At 40.7% G+C, this 16,705-nt stretch overlaps 1 protein-coding gene and 1 long non-coding RNA gene across 2 annotated transcripts; one reads left to right on the top strand and one right to left on the bottom strand.

Annotated features, from left to right (window-relative positions):
- Positions 1-2,059: 2,059 nt before the first annotated feature.
- LOC127764053 (putative transcription factor bHLH041) lies at positions 2,060-7,804 on the top strand. The gene is made up of 5 exons (XM_052288877.1): positions 2,060-2,735; positions 2,899-2,913; positions 3,009-3,944; positions 4,349-4,840; positions 7,089-7,804. Exons 1-5 carry the CDS (start codon positions 2,343-2,345, stop codon positions 7,179-7,181), a joined length of 1,929 nt encoding a protein of 642 aa, XP_052144837.1. The 5' UTR covers positions 2,060-2,342; the 3' UTR covers positions 7,182-7,804.
- A 1,091-nt stretch (positions 7,805-8,895) lies between these two features.
- LOC127764781 (uncharacterized) lies at positions 8,896-11,812 on the bottom strand. Its single transcript, XR_008015963.1, has 5 exons — positions 11,626-11,812; positions 11,365-11,548; positions 10,113-10,361; positions 9,901-9,992; positions 8,896-9,183 (listed from the first exon to the last, which is right to left on the bottom strand). It is a non-coding gene; the product is annotated as an uncharacterized LOC127764781 (long non-coding RNA).
- Positions 11,813-16,705: the final 4,893 nt, after the last annotated feature.

Below are 16,705 nucleotides of genomic sequence, written 5' to 3'. Positions count from 1 at the left end.
GTGAGCGGCAGAGGCTAGCGGTAGTCATGGCCTGGATGTTGGCAAAGGCTGCCGGAGGCTGTGGGCAACCTTCCTGGCTAGCGAATGTTTATTTGCAGCAGGTGAGGCTAGTGGTTGCAGCAACAGAAAGGAGGGTGCCTCTAGATGGCGTGTTCAATTCAACCGAACAATATCAATGGCGGTGGTGGCAAGTCATCTTCTATTGGGCACTCCCTCAAAGGGGAGGGAGTTGTAGGCGAAAGCCTGGCTCGACATTTTTTTAGGACTAGCAACAATACCTTGAGCGTCACGGTCCCCCCTTGGGGCCGGACATTGTGAGGCATCTCTCTCTCTCCCTCCCTAGTGGGGCTCTTCATGTGAAAATCAAGTCCGAAGTGTCTTGGCCAGGTGGTGGCGATTCTCTTGACATCGTGACCTCTCTAGAAGTATTGTCTACTCCCTCCATCCCAAAAAAAGATAAACCCTGGTTTTCGTGCCCAATGTTTGACCGTCCGTCTTATTTGAAAAAATTATGAAAAAAATAAAAAGACAAGTCACGCATAAAATATTAATCATGTTTTATCATCTAACAACAATGAAAATACGAATTATAAGATGGACCGTCAAAGTTGGACACGGAAACCCAGGGTTTGCCTTTTTTTTTTGAGACGGAGGGAGTAATTAAGATGCCTTGTTTCTCACATTTGCTGCCTTCAAGCATCTTAGTCTTTAGCGACTCTCATGGTTTCACCATTAGGTTTATGTGATGCACGAGTGTATCTTTTTCTCTCACCCTCTCACTCGGCAACCTTTCTCCGTGGGTATAGATGAGAGTCTTTAGGCGACCTTTTGCTTGGAGTTGGTGATGGGTGGTGCGTTTGTGACCACTCCGTAGAGGTAACGGCATCTGGCTTGGTGCTAGTCCATTTCTTGGATTGTTATGTTTCTTTTTTCTTGATTGTAGCCTTCCATATTTTTTTAATTCTTTTTGCTATATCAATATGAAATTGCATACTGCTGGTGCAGAAAATAAAACAGGATGAAATTAAAATAACAAGAGGTTCATACGTACCATAGAGATTAATCAAGCTTTATGTGATAGCCGACATGCCTCCAAAATCAAGTTTAATCACTATATAAATTTTGGTATTTGAGCCCTAGTACAGTCCTAATGTTGAGTAATTTCACGCTCAGCCACTATTTGAGCCTTAAGCTCCATTGTTTGTAACTTTTTTTTCTAGCCCATGCACTTTTTAAATTGTTAAATGTGTGTTTTTCTAAAAAAAAACTTTTTATGTAGAAGTTTCCTTAAGAAATCAAACAAACATATTTTAAAAGTTTATAATAATTTATTTCAACTAATCATGTGCTAATAACTTATATCGTTTTATATGTTGCCGAAAAGACAAATCAAATTGTAGATTCGAACTAGGCCTAAGTAGCTAACCGAAAAATGGCTAGTGGCTTGGCTCCTCCAAGTACAGCCAGCCTAGTGAACTCTATTAATCCCTTGAGGAGATATCCTCTTATTTTTACATGTCACTTAAATTAATTTTCTCTATAAAGATTTGAAAAAAATAGTAAAATAGATCAATATGTGATGTCATTCTAAAAAATACAGGTTCAAATTCAACTTATACAATTATCAATTTTTTTTTAATTGTATAAGTCGAATTTGAATTTACATGTTTGTAAAATAGTATATCCGCATATTGATATATCTTATCATTTTTTTTTTGGCCTTTTAAACAACACATGCACAGAACTAGGGCAGGGGGCAAAACCCATCTCCAGCCCCCCATGGTAGCTACGTTTGTGCCACCTTGTTTGACCCTTTTTCAAGATCATCTTAAGCTATCAAGGCACCCAGCATCATATCACCCACCATCACACAGGGAAGACCTTTGAACGACTTTCCATTCCAATAGATAACACTACCCCTAGTACTTTTCAACCTCCTTCCTTTCCATCCATCCATCCATGAATGTCTCCATCCATTCTCCCCAAACCAAACCCTTCACCAATCCACCCCCACCATCATTTCACCATTCTTGCTTCTCCTATTCCTCCTAAGCTACCTTCCTACTTTTCCCGCCTCCGATCCACTCCCATCCACACATGCATCAATGCATGTCTTTCCCATGCATCCCCATCTCCGCCGCAGCCCTCGTCGTCGTCCTCGTCCTCAGTCTTCACCTTTGCTCCCCTCCTTCCCGCGCGCATATATATACCCCTAAATCTCCCATTCTATCGTCGACGGCAACCGCGCCATCTCGCCGAGTCGGGCCAAGAAGAAGTAGTAGTTTGGGTTGGCTAATTAAGTTAGGTAGTCATGGAGACCATGTGGTGATCGTGGCCGTTGCATGGACACCATCTTCGTGCTCGGCCAAGAGTCCCGGCAGCGCATCCTCCACCGCGCCGCCGCGCGCCTCCCCGGCTGCGCCTACGTCTGCGCCTGGGCTCCCCTCCCCCTCGTCGCCGCCGCCAGCCTGCACCACCAGCGTCCTTCTTCCGGCGGCGCCGCCGGTGCTGCGCGTCTGCTCTACTGCGTCGACGGATGGCTCTCCGGTGGTGAGGACGGCGGCGGCTGCGTGCGCGCGCTGTTCGACGCGTACCGGGGATCCGTCTGCGGCGCCGTGACCGGTTGCGTGCCGGGGTGGGCGTACGTCGGCGGCGGCGGCGGCGCGTTCATGGAGCTCTCGGAGCTCGAGCTCGTCGCCTCCGCCTCGCTGCCGGTGCAGCAAAGCTTCTACCAGGTCAGAACTCGGAACTCGGAACTCACCGGTGCATGCACTTGTTCGATCTGCTTGATCCACTTGCTTCTTGATCAATTTGGGTTCCATTAGTTGATCAAACACCTGAGAAATTTATGGATTTACTAACGAATTCGTATGATCTTTTGTGGTAATGTTCTTTCAGGAAGCTGGCATTAAGGTTCGTAATCCATTTCATAATATTGTTTCGTAAGATGATCGTGTTAGAAATCGAGAAGGATGAAGCTGACATGGGCCATTCTTGGTGGCGTGCAGATGGCGGCGTTCATGGGATGCGAGAGCGGCGAGATCGAGGTCGGCTTCTCGACGGCGCCGGCGGAGAACTACGGTGGCGGCGGCGGCGGCGGCAGCTTGCAGGCGAGCGTGGAGCAGGTCTTCTCCGAGGACTTCTTCCAGCAGTCGCTGCTCGAGGAGCTCCTCCAGCTGCCGCCGACGCGGCCGTCGTCGTCGTCGTCCTCGCTCGTCGGCAGCCCGGCCGACGGCGCCGCCTCCACGTCGCTGCTCCGCACGATGACGCCCATGATGGCCTCGTCGTCCGCCACGCCGTCGCCCCGAGAGCTCGCGGCGCAGGTGGCGACGACGACGACGACGCCGTCGTCGTCGTCCCGGCTCCATCCGCGCCCTCCGGCGCCGCACCACGTCCACGTGTCGCCGTTCTCCCGCCACGGCGGCGTCGGCAGCAGCGGCGTCCTCCACTTCCCGAGCGCCGAGGCCGACGACGCCGCCATGGCACAGGCGATGCTCGACGTCATCTCCTCCCCCTCGACGTCGTCCTCGGCGGCGGCGCTGCACGCCCCGTGGTCGTCCGTCAAGCACCGCGCGCAGATCATCCGGTCGCCGCGGCGGGGGACGCCAACGACGACGGCGTTCCGGGCGTACAACGCCGCGCTGGCGCCGCGCGCGGCGGCGTCGCGGCGGCCGCCGGGCGCGCCGGGGCAGCGGATGATCAAGATGGGCTTCTCCATCCTGAGGAGGATGCACATGGTCAGGTGCAGCCAGGAGCGCGCCGCCGCCGCTGCCAGCGCTGCCGCGGCGCAGCGGAGCGGCGGCGACGACGACGAGGACGCCACGGCCGCGCCGCCGCCGCCGACGAGCAGCCAGCTCCACCATATGATATCGGAGCGGCGGCGGCGCGAGCGGCTCAACGAGAGCTTCGAGCACTTGAGAGGTTTGCTTCCTCCAGGATCAAAGGTAAACTATACTCCTAATAATTAACATGAGTTAATTGCACCATCATGTTAATGACCTTGTGGCTTGTGTCCTTGTTGCAATGCAAATTAAACCCATTTTAATTAGCTTCCAGAAAATCTTGTTCAAATTCAACCTGAAATGCTTCTAAACATTATTTGCTAGTTCAAATTGTTAGAATCTTATATTACTTGCATATTGTTCTCATCAGATTGAAGTGCAGATCAGGCGGAAATCATTAACGTTTTTCCATTATCTAACCAATGAAATACTACACATAGCCATTTTTCCAGTTTTAATTACTACAATTTTATTTTGCGTATTGCACATTAACTCTGCTAATTAATCTGTTCTACTAATTATTAATAGCTTCTCGATCTTAATCAAATCAACTACTGGCATTTCAGAAAGACAAGGCCACAGTTCTTGCCAAGACACTAGAGTACATGAACTTGCTGATAGCTCAAATCTCGGAGCTCGAAGCCAAGAACCGAGCACTCCAAACCCAAATCCACCAACGCGCCAATGGATCATCATCATCGAGATCATCAATGATCCGAACAGTCAACGAGGTTCACCATCACCATCATCACCAATGGCTAGCCGTCGCCGCCGCCACCGGCGGCTCGCCGGAGAGGGTGCAGGTCCATGTGATCGGCGGCGGTGATCACGACGGTGGCGCATCGGCATCGTCGTCGTCGTCGGCGCCAGAGGTGACCGTGAGGGTGGCGGTGCGGGCGCCGGAGCGCGGCGGCGCCGACGTGTCGGAGCTCGTGCTCCGGGTGCTCGCACTGCTCAAGGCGATGGGCGGCTTCACGGTGGTGGCCGTCGACGCGAGGCAGCCGGGCGGCGGCGGCGGCAATGGCGTCGCTCAGGCCAGCCTAACACTACGAGCAACGGTACGGATGCTTACCCTGTTGAAATGTATGTTTCGTGCAAATAATCATTCTTCCTCTGACCCAAATTATAAGATTATAAGACACATATAGTTTTTTTATACGGTGCCTAATGCTACACATTATATGAAATGTGAAAATATTTTCAAATACAAATCTAACTTATATACATGACACTAAACATAAATATTATGATTTATTATTTGTCAAAGTTATCAAGATTGAACTATGTCTTGTATTTTAAAATGGAGGGAGTATCCGTTTTTATATATATCATTCGTAGTGCAAGCTTAATGCTAGTAATATTTATATGTAGCCTTTATTTGAAACACAAGATTGATTTTATAAAATTACAAATAGAGATTGTATTGTTTCGTATATATGTTATATTTGGATTCCGTTCCAGACGTCTGTTAATTGTTGTGCATATCTCACCAAACTAGTCATAATCAATGATCACAAATGTTTATAACAATTATTTCAATATATATATATATATATATATATATATATATATATATATATATATCCAAACTGTTAGCTGGTCTACTATCTTGAGCTGCTCCATTTTGTGTTCATTGTCAAGGGCTCATGAGAGAGAGGTGAGTGACGAAGAAAGAGAGATTTGGTTGTTCAAACCTAGGTCAAAGTCAACCAGATCAGCCTAGTTTACCCTACAGCGACGGGGGTGGGGCCCACCGGAGAAAACTCAACTGGAAAACTTGACTGCCCCTGTTGGCTGTTGCTGTGTGGGATGCATGACGTCACGGACAGACAGCATACAAGTCCAAAACACTAGAGGCCCGGGTTTTCAATTCATTTCCATCCAAATCCCAATCGATGTCATGTTCCTTTCAGCAAACAGTTTATCAAGAGCTTCATCTGGTAACTGCACCAAATCTGCAGAATTGCTTGAAGAGCTTCATCTAGCCATAGGAGGAGGAACAAGATAAAATTACCGGGCCGTTTCAATCAACTCGCCTTGACTTTGACCAGGCCAGTAAGTTTGGCTAGTTGCCCCTCTTATGAGTCCATGAAATTAACCCCGTCAGTATATCATTAGTGATTTGAAAGCTAATATACAAAAATAAAGTATAATAATTTTTAATTTTAAAATTTAAATTTTGGTTGTGACTGATAAGCCAACAAGCAAACGATGGAACCATAACCTTATACCAAAATTGCCTAAAACTACTTAATTATGAGCCCGTTGTGACATATACGGTGATAACGAGCCAACTCGGTTCATAGGGTGTTGCTCGTTATTAGGCTCATTTATATCACCTCTATAATTTCAGCATATACTAATTTATCATCTATTTTAAAATAATAAACACTAACTAGTAAACCACTGGATAATTATCCGATGGATTGAAAGTAATTTAAAGGGTTAACCACTAATTAACAAGCCGAAGTATAAAAAGATATGGTGACCTTGTATGCTATGAACGGGTAGCTCGCATGATTCCCTCAACCTCAAGCTTAGCTCAACTCATTACGATATATGAATTCAAGTCGATCCATGGTCAAGTTTGCAATGAGCCGATCCAAGCTGAGCCATGATATTTGATTTTTCTTTTTGTCCATTCCTAATTAATGTCAGATATATGTGCGGCAAAACTTTTGAATCTTGAGTATGGATATATCTTTACTCCTCTACATATATCTAGATTCTTACACAAAAAAAGAAAATCAAATTAGAACTTAGCGCTATATTCCAGTAGAAAGTAGTAGTGGTCCAAGGCTCCAATTAGGTCCTCACACCGTATCAATAATCAAGAAATACTTGTTACAATACACACACAAAAAAAAAATGCTTCTCCACGGTAAACATATACTCTCTCTGTCTTTTAATAAATGATGTTACTAACTTTTAAACGCATGTTTGACCATTAGTTTTGTTAAAAAAATTATGAAAATGTATAAGATATAAATCATGTTTAAAATACTTTGAGCGATAAAACAACTCATAACAAAATAAATTATAATTACATAAATTTTTTGAATAAGATGAATGGTCAATTATATGATTAAAAATCAACGGCGTCATTTATTAAAATGAGTTTTTATATACTCTTCCTCTATTTTATAGGGAATACTGTAGCAGACAGTGCAGCACGTGGATGTATATTTTTTATATGCTGGATAATTTAATTACCAAAACCATGCGTATATAGCATATGACTGATATCTTTATCATTATCTAAAAAAAATGATTGATATCTTTATATTCTTGCGACAACCTTTGCAGGCGGGCGAATTCGACGAAGCGTCGCTCAAGGAAGCTATCGCGAAGGCCGTCGAGAGTTTGGTGGCGCCGCCGCCGCCACCGCCGCCGCCGTAGCCCGTCGGCTTTGACCCTCACCTCGACCTGGTCCGGCCAGCTCGTGATCGATCGATGCGTGCGCTTCCTTCTTCGAGAAGTTGGGGTTGGTGACGCGTGCACACGTACGTACGCATTTGGGGCTTGAACAAGTAGATCAGTTTCAAATCAAGATCATTTTCTCTTTTTTTTTTTTTTTTTGGAATTTTGAAGCGGGTGTTTGGAGGATGAGGGGTTTTCGTCTCTGGGAAATTTCTGGGATTCGGATCCAAACACAGCTTAGATTTTCTTTTTAAGCTTTTGAGGTAAAATGGAGGAGAAATATAACCATTCGATTAGGATCTAATTGGGGATGGGCGGATGGTATGGGAGCAGATATTGCTGCAATTTTGCATTCTTTTTGAATTCTTGATGTAGTTCAACAGGGTTGTGACTTGTGACAAAGCTAGCCCGGTGTTACAACATGGTTGAACTGCGTTCTAGAGAGGAAGAGATGGAACTTTGTGTGTAAACGGCCTTACAGATTCATATATTTTAATCTGGCAATTTTTTCTACGGATTTACTATATGTTTGTTCGAATAATAATTTGGGGACTGGTCAAACTCTAATGGTGGGATACAATGAGATCCGAACACCAATTGCGTTGTCCACTAAGACCGTAGCAACAAATTTCATCTTATTCCCCCTTCTATACATAGAGAATTGTTTGCATATGCATGAGAGATTGCCCAGACTCGAGCACCCTACACTCTCACATGCATACTCCTAACTAGTTAATTTCTTCTTATTTTTCCTTTCTTCTCTCTTTAAATATTTTTTCTCCTAATACTTATCCGATTTACGATCCGATCACACCATTGTATTCGTTGTAATAAATCTTTACAACATGATATCATACGATTATATTATAATAGAATATAACCATGTCTTTTAAACCATTAAAACTCAATGTCTTATACGTGATAGTGATATGTTTTAATATGTGGTGTGTTTCACAAAATTCACGGGACTACTTGTCACTACTCTCTCTCCACTCTATGCATGTATGTATGCATTTTAGCGATCTTCAAAATGATTTTTCTCCTAACTAGTTATCCAATCTACAATCCGATCGCACCATTGTATTCGTTGTAATTAAATCTTTATAACAAGATATCACATAATTATATTTTGATGAAAGAAAAACATATATTTTCAATCCGTTAACACTCGTTGTTTTATATGTGATATCAACATGTTTCAATGTGTATCTTCACCGTATTTCACAAAATTTTTAAATGCTTCAGTTGCTGATTTTTTTTCATATATAACTTAATGTTTCATTTGTTGGTCAACTGTAACATTTGACCACCCTTTTTCTAATTGGAAATCCTCCAACAGTGGAAGTTCAGGATTGCCGGCTTGTGGCTACTAAGGGTTTTCGATTGGTGGCCACACTTCGCTACATCTTTGGCAAGACTAACCAACTAGTTTACTGCTAAAATTTCACACACCACAAAACATTATATTTAGTACCTCTCTTATCGTAGACCCAGTTTCCTCATGGAAAATAATTTGTTAGCCATAAAAATTGTGGAACGCCTCATCTTTAAAAAGTTATATTATATGGTTAAGGATTTATTTGATAAGTAACTTTACTACAACAAAATTAGTTAAGGTGTGCCGCGGCATACAAACCGTGACATTTTGTTGTTGACAGTCTGGTTAGAATAACAACTTAACAAGTGGGCCAAAACACTAACAAAGATGGGTTGCTATTGTCGCAGAAATTAATCAAATTAATCAAACGCTTGCCTGATAAATTGTGGCATGAAATGGCATGGCTAAGATTGGGTGTAGCGAACTTAGGTCACAAACCAAATATACCTTTGTGTTGGTGGGGTGGACAGGTCGCAATTTGAGCCGCTATATCCTTCTGTGGCATCCGTTTTCCCGGACCAGCCGCTGCTGATGGTCACCAGACACCAATCATAGACAGGATCCTTTCGCATTGCTGTCAAACCCGACATGCCTGATGAGTTCCTGTGGATTTTCATTGATGTTATGATCATTGAATTTTGTTGGAAAACTACCCGGAAAGAATCTAGATGAGGGACCAGATATAGATCCATATGGACCATGGATGCATAATATTCCAGTCAAAGAACAGAACGAGGGACTAAGAACCACCGAAGCATCCATCGATCCCCTATCGTACTTTGAAAGTACTTGGAAGTCATGCACCTTGAGGATTAATCTGGTTGGAAAGGTACTAAAGGAGCAAAGAATTGTCTAAGGACATGTGACAGGCACTTCCGTTCAATGGAAGTGAAAAAGATTTGACGTTAAGGACTACGCACAACTGCACCAGATCTGCTCCCTGCTATGCAGCATGTCTGCTTATTTGCGAAAGAAAAAATATATATGTATGCCGCTATGTTGGACTACTGACCATGTTTGAAACTTGAAAGATGGAAAATCCAGAGATAAATAACCATCATGCGAGCTGATGCAATAAAGAATAGTATTTCAGTATTTGGTTAGACTAATCAATCAGACTTGACATCCAAACAAAAAAGCATGAAAAGATTTCCATACGCTAATTGGGCAATTGGCAATGCAAACTGAAGTTGGAATCGGGACTAGGAACTTAGGAAGTATGGAATGCCATGAGAAACTTCTGCATAGACATATCTAAGTCTGGGTAGTCTACAGATGAAAGTGACATATTGATTGATATGAGTTTTCTTAACAAATTACCTGCATATATAAAGCACTGCTGACTCGAATCCATTGTCGACAAGGCCTGGAGGGTTTACCTCAAGATGGGCAGTTCCTCTCAAACAGGTTGCCTACCAAACATTGCAGAGTCATACATCACAAATAATGCCAGGATATTACACAATAAAGGAACTGCCGAACTAAGTGTATAGTGACAAGTCAACAGCAATACAATAGGAACAAATGTGTACCTTTCTTCCCAGGTCAAGTGCCAGTGAACTGAGGGCACATGAAAATGACTGGAATCAGGCAACTGTTCTCAGCCACAATTCATTGGGCTTCATCCAGGATGGTTTCATGGTAAATGGACACAAGCAGGAGACTTCAGATACGAATATCAGAGATTGACTGCGATTCATTATGACATTGTCAAGTAGCACGAGCTTTCCCATGTTAAGGTAGAATCATTCTTGTTTTGACCTTGAATATGGACAGGATTGCTGAAACAAAAGAGACAGTTATGAACACGGAGCCAATTAAAAGGGTTCACACAAAAATAATGTCATGTAGTGAAAGCTTTCAAATGCAAATAATTTTCTGTTCAACAATCTTGTTGGCAAGATCCCATGCTGAAATATCCGCATCAGTGCATGTAGACCACACACACTACTTCATATACAACCCAATTTATCCGTCAAGCATGCATTTCAGGCATATATATCTATCACGATTACTCAATTTCTTTTTCGCCGGGCATTACTCAATTTCTATTACTAGATACCTAATCAAGTTTTTCTTTTTATAATTGAATCTGCTATAGCCCAGGCACTTGACTTCATGTAACCTCCTAAGGAATAGAGATCGAGAGGAAAAATGCATCATCAATAAATAACTGCAAGTGAATGCAGCCCAAGGTTGATGAATGTAAAAAAAATAAAAAGAAAAATCTTTCCACCAGATGTCAGCAGGAAGAAAATGAGTATAGTGTAGGATACTTCACAGTTCACATGCATTTAGTTGGTAAATGAGGATACTGTAGAATAAGCACAGTTAATGTGATTTCTTTGCATGTCTCTTTTCACATTTCCTTACTTTTTTACCTTGACTCTTCATCAACATAAAACAATAAAGAAAGAAGAAATCAATGCCATTCATGTGCTGGTATACGTAAAGTCATACCTATATCATACCAAACTATTCATTTTTCATTTAACTATGAAATGGCTGGCCACTGTCCGTACAACTTCTCTTGCACATCATAAAAGTCAGGCTAATCATCCTGAAAAGATTTACTTATTGTTTTTTTGTGTTTGTCCTACCCAGCCAGTGACCAAGAGTTACATGGTTTTGATAGAGATGTTGGATAAGGATTAACTGTCCAGAATGTGAATAATAACTCCTGTATTACCACGTGTAATATCTTTCAGAACCAATCTAGATCAATATGCAGGGAAGCTAACATAAAGAAGCAGCAAAAAAAAAAAAGGAAGGATAAGGACTCACCGATCCAGAAAGTATTGCTGAGCGAGTCAAGCAATGTTAGCAATTCTTCACATCATCATCAGTGATGATAGATTCTTTCTTTGTCAAAGAAAAAAAGTAATGATACACTAAATCAACACCCAGGTGCTCCTTCAGATACATCTCCTCTATTTCCGGCACCGGAATCTTCATAGCAGGACGACACCTGATTATTACAAAATAATCGTTGGTGATTCGTCAAAATAGAAGAACAGGTGCACGATAGAGTTTGATTGAGCAAACCTCACTAATACCATCATGCTTAGAAACATCCAAGCAGAAATGGTGATTCTGGAAGATTGGGACCAACTAATACTAGTTGGCACTGAAGAGAACCTGTGGATTCCTGATTCGTACGCATCACAAGCAGAATTAAGCAGCGGAAGATGAAACGGAATTTTTGCAAAGAGAAAAAAAATACAGGCATGGGATTCCTGAATCGTACGTACCACAGGGAAATCGATCATCAACCGACCGAACCGAACCTTCCAGCGCCTCGACGATTCCGATTCATCCGATCGCTCGAGATGAACCCATTTGAGAGGGAACCAAACGGGCGTGCCCTGCTATGCTGCGCGGCGGCGCGTTGCGATGGCGTATGGCACGACAAGGCGGCGGCGGCGGCGACGGCCATGACTCGCCCGTGTCACAACATCGCAATGCGGCAAGGGTTGTAGCTCACCGCTTCTCGATGCGGATGAGCGCGACGGCCGCGCGCCGCGAAGCGGCGGAGCAGCCCGCGGTGGAGGGCATAGAGGGGGGACATGAGAGAAGCCAGAGAGAAAGGGGAGGAGGGACCGGGGGCGCGGCGGCGGCGCCGGTGGCTGACCTTGGCGCTGGGGACGTCGTCGCCGACGGCGAGGCGGCGTGGGGAGGAGATGCCGCTCGCCGGCGCCGCTTGCGGCGGAGACGCGCCGCCGCTCGACGGCTTGGGCTGACGAATGGGCTGGCAGGAATGAGGCCCATGATGAAATGATGGGCCTACACCGGAGGCCCATTCGATGATAACACCGAAAGGTGGAAAAAAAGAGAGAGAACGGGAGAACAAATTTTGCGGAAGGTCTGTTTGTAATATAAATTTTTAAAAGGATCAAATTGTAGAATGTTTAGGCTATGTTATTTACTTATTTTCTTTGACTTCAAACTTCAACTTTCTCTTTTTTAGCATGTTTTTAAACTGTTAAAATGATACTCTTTTAAAAGCATTATATATAGAAGTTGTATAAAAATAATTAAATAAATTTATTTTCCAAGCTTATAATGGTCGGTATTTAATTTCTCATTTCACATACGCCAAAAGGATGAGTTAAGAAATCGCCTAGATAATTGTACAAATTCCAAAATAATAGCTTTTTTCTCCGTCTACACCAACCACACATATGAAATACTTCATCCATTTCACATTATAAGACTTTCTAATATTGCTCATATTTATATAGATGTTAATGAATCTGAACACATATATGTCTAGATGTTAAAACTTTCCTAGATATTTTGCTCTGCCGTCTCTCCCTCGGGATGCAAGCGGATTTGGATAACACTAACCATTGACCCCATCATGTATCTCCTTCTTCTCTTTGTTCGATAAATAATCCAAGTGCTTTATTTTGTTGCAAAGTAAAAGTACCCTTTTTTAATACTATAAGTCAATAGGTCAAGCCACTTGTCTATAATTCTTTGCTTCAAGACAAAATAGGTCGGCTAGCTATGGATACACATACACGAACCCGTGTGCATAAGTCAACTTGCATCGATCAGCATGTGCAGTTGTGCACACACATAAGCACACGTTTGATTAATCAATCGATAATTATAGATTAATGCTCAACTAGGAGATAGTACCATCTACCATCTCACATGTGTAGACAGCCATGCATGAGCCACGATGCCACTAGCTCCCTTTCACTCCCCAAGATATTTCCTCACTCCCCAAGATATTTCCAGGAAAAAAAAACTTACTGGTTATACTATGCTCTCATATATGCTAGCCAGTCATTTTTAAATATAAATTTGTTTTACTTAAAATAGCCTATTAAGCCAGTACTGGCGATCCAATAATAATAGCGATGACATACATTTTCCATCGAACCGGTACCTGTTTTGCTTGATGGCACAAACCGGGTTTACACTGAGAATGGCAGATCTATGTGTAAGTTGTGAGGTCGGCTAACCCCACAACTTTTTCACTATTGCCCTTTGAATCTTAATTTTTCCTATAAATCCATTCAAATTTACATAAATGACCATACTAAAATAATAATAATCGATCCCACATAGTAAATTTCCTGACTCCGCCACTGAGTTTACGTACATGCTTGCATAGCATGCAACAAGCGTTCAGGGACGGAGCTACTTGTGGGGCAGCTTAGGCCCTGTTTGTTTTAGTTTGAGATTATTGTAATCTAGATTATTGAGCCAAATTACTATAAGCTGGATTATAATAAGTTGATATAGAATAAGCTGTTAGTTGTTTGTTTCTCTAGATTATTAGCTGTTTGTTAGATGTTAGCTATCTAATAATTAAAAAAGCACCTTTAGAGTGGATTACCAGATCTATTATATTATTAAAACAGTTTTGAAAGGAGGTGTCACGTTCGCTGTGGGGGCTAGAAATTCCCACATTAATCGAAGAAAAAGAAAAAAAAAGAAAGATGAGAGTCCAAGTAGGAATCCAATATAAAAATAGCTGAAATTCGGAATTAAAAATAAGTAATATTGAAAGAAGTTTCCATATAAGAACCCAATACAAGATTAATCAAAATTTAAAATAAAAATAAAATAAAATCCAAAATTAGAAAAGGAAAGGAGAGTCCAAGTAGAAATACAATTTAAAAATAGCTGAAATTCAGAATTAAAAATAAGCAATAATGAAAGAAGTTTCCATATAAGAATCCAATACGAGAATAATCAAAATTCGAAATAAAAATAAAATAAAATCCAAAATTAGAAAAGGAAAGAAAAAGAAAAAGGAGAGTCCAAGTAGGAATCCAATTTAAAAAATAGCTGAAATTCGGAATTAAAAATAAGCAATATTGAAAGAAGTTTCCATATAAGAACCCAATACGAGATTAATCAAAATTCGAAATAAAAATAAAATAAAATCCAAAATTACAAAAGGAAAGAAGAGTTCAAGTAGAAATACAATTTAAAAATAGCTGAAATTCGGAATTAAAAATAAGCAATAATGAAAGAAGTTTCCATGTAAGAATCTAATACGAGATTAATCAAAATTCAAAATAAAAATAAAATAAAATCCAAAATTAGAAAAGGAAATGAGAGTCCAAGTAGGAATACAATTTAAAAATAGCTGAAATTCGGAATTAAAAATGAGATTAATTAAAATTCAGAATAAAAATAAAAATAAATCCGAAATAAGCAAAAGAAAATAAAAGAAGAGTTCAAGTAGGAATACAATTTAAAATTATTTGAATTCGGAATTAAAAATAAGCAATATTGAAAGAAGAATCCATATAAAAACCCAATACGAGATTAATTAAAATTTTGAATAAAAAATAAAATAATATCCAAAATTATAAAAATTAAAAGAGAGATCACGTAGGAATACAATTTTGAAACAACTAAAATTGAAAATAAAAAATAAAAACACTAAAAGAACACAATACGATGTTAACTAATTTTTTTAAAAAAATAAATTCTAAAATTAGAAAAAGAAAAATAAGATTTCAATTAGGAATACAATTTATAAATAACTAAATTTGTGATAAAAATAAAGACTATTAAAAGAAAAGATCTAAAACACATGACGAGATAAATTAAGTAACATGCCTATAAAAGAGTATAGTGGTGGCGGTTGTTACGACATATAAAAACTGTTAATAAAACACTAAATAGAATCGTAATGACGATTAAAAGGAGGGACGTCAAGCAGGCCATGAAGCAAACAAGTAAGGCGGTTGCCGGGACTTCTAGAAAGTAAAAAAGATAAACCTCATTGATAATCATATTCGATTTTTAAAATCTCAGTGACAATAAAAAAGAGAAGCAGCAGGCGAGGTGTATAAGAGTATAGTTGCAGAGCCGCCGACGGTTGATGGGACTTCTAGAAAATAAAAAATGGATTCCAACGATAGTTATGTTCGATTTTTAGAATCACAGTGCAATAAAGAGTAGGCGGCGGACGAGCTGTAGAGGGGCATAGTGGTACCGTTTGATGGGACTTCTAAAAATTATTAAAAATAAAACTACAAGCCTAATTTTAAAAGGTTTGGAACTTCAAAAAAGTAAAAAAAAAACCCCAATGATAATCATGTTTGATTTTAAAATCTCAATGACAATAAAGAAGGGAGGCAGCGCGTGAGCCGTAGAGGAGTACAATCGCAAAGCCGCTGACGGTTTGGCGGGACTTCTAGAAAGTAAAAATGAACCCAAACGATAATTATATTCGATTTTTAATATCTCATTAACAATAAAGAGAAGAAACAGTGGACGGGCCGTAGAGCAGTATAATAGCAACGTTTAACGTGATATATGGAAATTATAAAAGCAAAACCCAACGTGACAATAAACTCTAAAAATTATAAAATCCAATTTTTAAAGGTTTCAAGAAGAATGAATTGAAATAGTGGTAGATCGAGCAAGCAAATAAAGAAGGAGATGACATAAGAGGTAGCAATTGGTGTGACTTTTAAAAACTATATGTACAAACACGAGGATGATAAGGTTTGGTCTTTCAAAGTCTTAAGATAATGAGATAGCTATTTAATAAATTTTAAGTAAAATCATACTAAAATATATATGAATTTGTTTGGGTGTTAGCCGCGCAATTGCGCGGCCACCCAGCTAGTTATAATAATCTGGCGTATAGATTGTAATAATCTATCATAATAAGCTATCTGTTTATTTCAGCTTACTCCTAATAATCTAGATTATAATAATCCTAAGCTGAATCAAACAAGACCTTAGTCTTGGGCCCCATATGTAACAAAAAAAATCAATGGAAAAACACTAAACTTTAGATGAAGGGATTGTTTGTTTTGATATCAACTTATTGCCCTACCAAAATTTTGGTAACTTCAATAGTAGCAAGTGCATATTTGATTTGCTACCAAATTTTACCCACAATAGTTCAAATTCAACACTACCTAATTTGGTAGTGCCAAAACTTGCTAATATTTTAGCACTACCAAGATTTTGGTAGAGTAAAAATTGGTTCCAGACCAAACAAACCCGAAATTTAAACACAATGAATGAAACTACATCTACATGGTCCTACTCTTGATAACTTCCTACCTCCGCCCTGCTTGACCTGGATGCAGCTAAGTAAATTCTTTTACTGTAGCTTGAGACGCTCCGTCCGTTAAGA

The sequence above is a fragment of the Oryza glaberrima genome, chromosome 2 (genome assembly GCF_000147395.1).
Source record: "Oryza glaberrima chromosome 2, OglaRS2, whole genome shotgun sequence".
Classification (NCBI taxonomy): Eukaryota; Viridiplantae; Streptophyta; class Magnoliopsida; order Poales; family Poaceae; genus Oryza; species Oryza glaberrima.
The sequence above is the reverse complement of the archived record's forward strand: the minus strand, read 5'-3'. Positions and strand labels throughout refer to the sequence as shown.

Excerpts from the sequence above, each read along its gene's own strand:
- LOC127764053 (XM_052288877.1), top strand. The coding sequence starts at position 2,343 with ATGGACACCATCTTCGTGCTCGGCCAAGAGTCCCGGCAGCGCATCCTC. Across the intron at positions 3,945-4,348 it reads TGCTTCCTCCAGGATCAAAG|AAAGACAAGGCCACAGTTCT; the intron begins GTAAACTATACT and ends CTGGCATTTCAG. Across the intron at positions 4,841-7,088 it reads GCCTAACACTACGAGCAACG|GCGGGCGAATTCGACGAAGC; the intron begins GTACGGATGCTT and ends CAACCTTTGCAG.